The 3,601-nt window shown below is 54.8% G+C and overlaps 2 protein-coding genes across 2 annotated transcripts in view; one reads left to right on the top strand and one right to left on the bottom strand.

The window, feature by feature from the left end:
• The window catches only part of DACRYDRAFT_29583 (uncharacterized protein), a gene marked incomplete at both ends in the record, with an annotated part of 1,197 nt that extends 778 nt beyond the window's left edge, over nucleotides 1-419 (bottom strand). Inside the window, 3 exons of the mRNA XM_040774317.1 lie at nucleotides 50-149; nucleotides 204-325; nucleotides 371-419. Coding sequence (XP_040630799.1) covers nucleotides 50-149; nucleotides 204-325; nucleotides 371-419 — 271 coding nt within the window. The remainder of the gene's footprint in view (nucleotides 1-49; nucleotides 150-203; nucleotides 326-370) is intronic.
• Nucleotides 420-3,085: 2,666 nt separating this feature from the next.
• The window catches only part of DACRYDRAFT_94082 (L-serine ammonia-lyase), a gene marked incomplete at its 5' end in the record, with an annotated part of 3,020 nt that continues 2,504 nt past the window's right edge, over nucleotides 3,086-3,601 (top strand). The window contains 2 exons of the mRNA XM_040777198.1: nucleotides 3,086-3,396; nucleotides 3,469-3,515. Coding sequence (XP_040630798.1) covers nucleotides 3,086-3,396; nucleotides 3,469-3,515 — 358 coding nt within the window. The remainder of the gene's footprint in view (nucleotides 3,397-3,468; nucleotides 3,516-3,601) is intronic.

Below are 3,601 nucleotides of genomic sequence, written 5' to 3'. Positions count from 1 at the left end.
GGGGGGGGGTGAGCGCGCGGGGACAAGGGGGGGGGAGAGAGTGACAAACCGATTGATGTCCCGTCGAAGAACATCGCACTCTCTGTCCAGGTCGTAAAGTTCGCCACGAGACTGAGGAGCCCTACGCCCATAAGGGTGTGCATGAGTGCCTACCAAGGACCAAGGTTGAGTCACTGCCCGTTAGCACAGAGTGGGAAAAGAACCTTGACGGCTAACGGCGCACGTAGGAAAGTCGTGTAGTAGGCATACCCTTGTTGTACTGCCGTGTCGTTCTTTGGCAGAAAGAGTACTTGGTGGTCGACGTTAAAGTTTATGAACAGTATGCCTGGCAGCGGTTGAGCGCAGTTGTAGTATATATTAGTAGACGTACCTAAGAAGAAGCATATGCTGCCTAAGAGAGCTGCCTGACGGAATCCCATATTTCTTGTTGTTGTTCGTTGAGCAGACAGTGAGAGTGAAGTGTTGATGATAACAACCAAAATCAAATGAACGTGAATCGGCGTTTACACTTATCGGCGTTAATCCCTTTCGTAGGCAATGTCAGCTGTAACACTCTCTACACCCTCTGTCCCTCTCACTCTCACAACCATGTATCCCCGTGCTCATCTCCTCAGTCTACCACAAGAAGTACCTCCTCCTCCTCATCTTCAAACCACCACTAACCCCCAACAGATCCTCGAGTCTACCCTACTCCTCCTCGATCCGCTCGACGTCGCTTCCTGTATCCTCACATGCACACAGCTCAAGTCAGTAGTCTATAACGACCGCTCAGACTACATGTGGCGATCGATGGTTCTCCAGCTATTCGTATGCCCTTCCCTCCTCCTACCCTCCCTTCCATTCCTTCACTCATCGCCCAATCTGGTAGGACGACCCGCGCATCCGCTGTCAAGGCGAGCAAGTCCCAACCCACGTCCCCTGGAAAGAACTGCTTCAATCCCGTATCCACGCTCGCCAAGTCGCAAAATCCATCCTCCCCAGCAACATAGTACGCTCTCCGCGCCTCCTCCGCCGTCAATACCCGCTAATCCCCGCCAAGCCAGTGCAGCAGGACACGCTCGCCGTGCTCCCTTCCCTCCTTGCGGACTCTGCGCGTCCTCTTGCTACCCCAGGGGGACATATCATCCACCGCGAGAGCTGCAACGTGTGTTTTCTCCAAGAGCTCCTTTCTGGCCCAGGAAGGGAAGCAGCGCTCCTCGGCTCGCCGCTCAATCCTGGTCGGACGGCTATCTCCTGCCACCTGCATACGCTGCACGGGCTCACAACCCTCGACGTGTACAGCGACCGGATCCGCGGGGTTGCGCGCGAAAAAGTGTACACGATGCGGAATTATGGGCTTGCGACATTCTGGGGCCCGTTCCTCGCTGCCCAGAAGGGGGAAAGGAAGCCAGACTGGGGGATGTTGGAGAGCATGATGATCGTTCTCTCAAGGAACGTGGCTGATAACAGGGAGAGGTGGAACTTGCCAGACGAGGATATGCCTATGATCAACTTGGATCGGAGTAGGCCGTTTACACAGCGCAGAGCGGAGGAGGGGTTGGCTGTCGAGGGGGACTGGGCGGGTGTGCAGGGGAGATGGTATAGGATTGTCAGTTTTATGGACTACAACGATCTTTGGGACTGGAATGTGCGTCTTCCTTCTTTTCCCTCCATCAACCATCCCATCCCATCCCATCCCATCCCATCCCCATCCACTTGCTGACAATACGAATGACAGTGGTCAGGCAGCGGCCCAAAATCACTCGACGACGCATTCGAAGTTGTGAAACTCATGACCCTAGACCTGCAAGTCATATCCATCGGCGCTCCCCCAGAAGACGCAGTCTCAGACGCGCATCCCTCCAGTTCCTCAGGGTCAGACAACGACAGTGATTTCCAGCCTCTGTCGCCTGATTCTGAGGAGCTTGTGGTGGACCTTACGAATGAGGAGTTCCCTACTTCTAATCCGGATCCCGATACCGATCCCGATACCGATGATGCTGAGGGAGGGGGAGGAGAGGGGCTAACGACCATCCCCCATGTGCATATCCTTCATATCCCGCAGATCACACTCCACCCCGGAGGGTTCAACATGATCACCAGCTCCGATCGGCACCCTTCCGCACTCACAAAAAAGTACCCAACGATATACTTCGTCGGCACCTCCCGGGGTCATACTATGGATCCACCAGTGACGAAGCTGAGGGGAAGAGTGGACATGTCGGATACTGGGGAGGTCCTGTGGAGGAGCACATCGAGGTTTTCGGCTCATTCTTGGGTGAGCGAGGGCTTGCAGCTGGGGGGGAGACAGAGTCAGGGAGGGGTGTTGGCTACGTGGAGCGAGTTGGAACATGAGGATCATGGGCCTGTGAGTCACGCTTGGTTGCTTTGTTCCGGTTTTTGGATGGGAGCTGATGTGTGTGGGGATTAATTGGTAGGCGGGACCGTCTTGGATGTGGAAATCGAGGTCTGGGAGGATGGCGAAAGAACGAAGGGATTTGATGGATTTATGAGTGTTGTGTGGTGTGTGGTGAATGGTGAGTTTGACAAGTACAAGGTGATACTGAGCCTCTGACTGGCCGTCTGTAGTTGGTTGCGGTTACGGTTACGTCACTGCATCACTAGAAGAACGCGTTATCTGCGCGTCCGACGCGTCGGACATTTGTTATTCGAGTCAGGAATAGCATAGGATTAGGGTGCGATAACATTGGGGTAGGAATATGTAGAATACACGAATAGACACTTCTCTCTCACTCTCATACTCTCCACCAACGTACGACTATTTACTTAACCTGAACTGTCGCCTCCACCCCCACCCCCTCCACCCCCCCACGAGTTGTCAGTCACGACCTCAATCCCCTTCCCCTTCCCTTACTCTATAGCTAGTCACAGTCCAAGAAGAGTACGCTCCGCTTGCCTGATTTGTCCCTTGACCAGGTAGTGCTTGGTGGGCGGTGCTGTGCTACTGTAGCTGCTGTGTTGTGGATTAGATTGGATTGGATACCTCCATCGGTCTATTACTGGTGGTGGTGACATTGGATCTGTTCACCTCTCTCATCTCTCTCCTCTCTCTCTCTCTGCACTATCTAGACTGTATACCAACAAGATGCTCCGTCTTCTCCCTCGCATTCGTATCACCCGTATCCCCCGCCTCCTCACCAACCCACACCCACATCACCCCCTCCCCACCCACTCCCACTCCCATAGTCATTCCCCCTCCCATTCCCGGTCAATCCAACTCTCCCCATCCCCTCTCACCTCCAAAGCCCTCCTCTCAACCCCAATCGATATCCCCTCCCTCTCCCCCTCCCCCTCAGCAGAAGAAGAAGGAGAGGAAGAGGAAGAGGAAGAAGACATACGCCCAGTACACGCTGTGATCAGCACGTTTGATTTGTTCAGTATCGGCGTTGGACGTGCGTTCCCTTTCCTTCCCTTTGCGCGTGCGAGTACTGATGCGATGCCGTTTGGGTGGGCGTTGGGGATAGCGAGTTCGAGCCATACGGTAGGACCGATGCGTGCTGGGCGGATATTCGTGGGTGACCTCTCCGACCTCGGGGTTTTAGAAAAGGCGCGCCCTCCCCCTCCCCTCACCCTTCCCCTCCAATGGTTTCTAACCCCCCCC

The sequence above is a fragment of the Dacryopinax primogenitus genome (genome assembly GCF_000292625.1).
Source record: "Dacryopinax primogenitus strain DJM-731 SS1 chromosome Unknown DACRYscaffold_5, whole genome shotgun sequence".
NCBI classification, from domain to species: Eukaryota; Fungi; Basidiomycota; class Dacrymycetes; order Dacrymycetales; family Dacrymycetaceae; genus Dacryopinax; species Dacryopinax primogenitus.
Note: the sequence above shows the minus strand (reverse complement) of the source record. Positions and strands in the feature narration are given on the sequence as shown.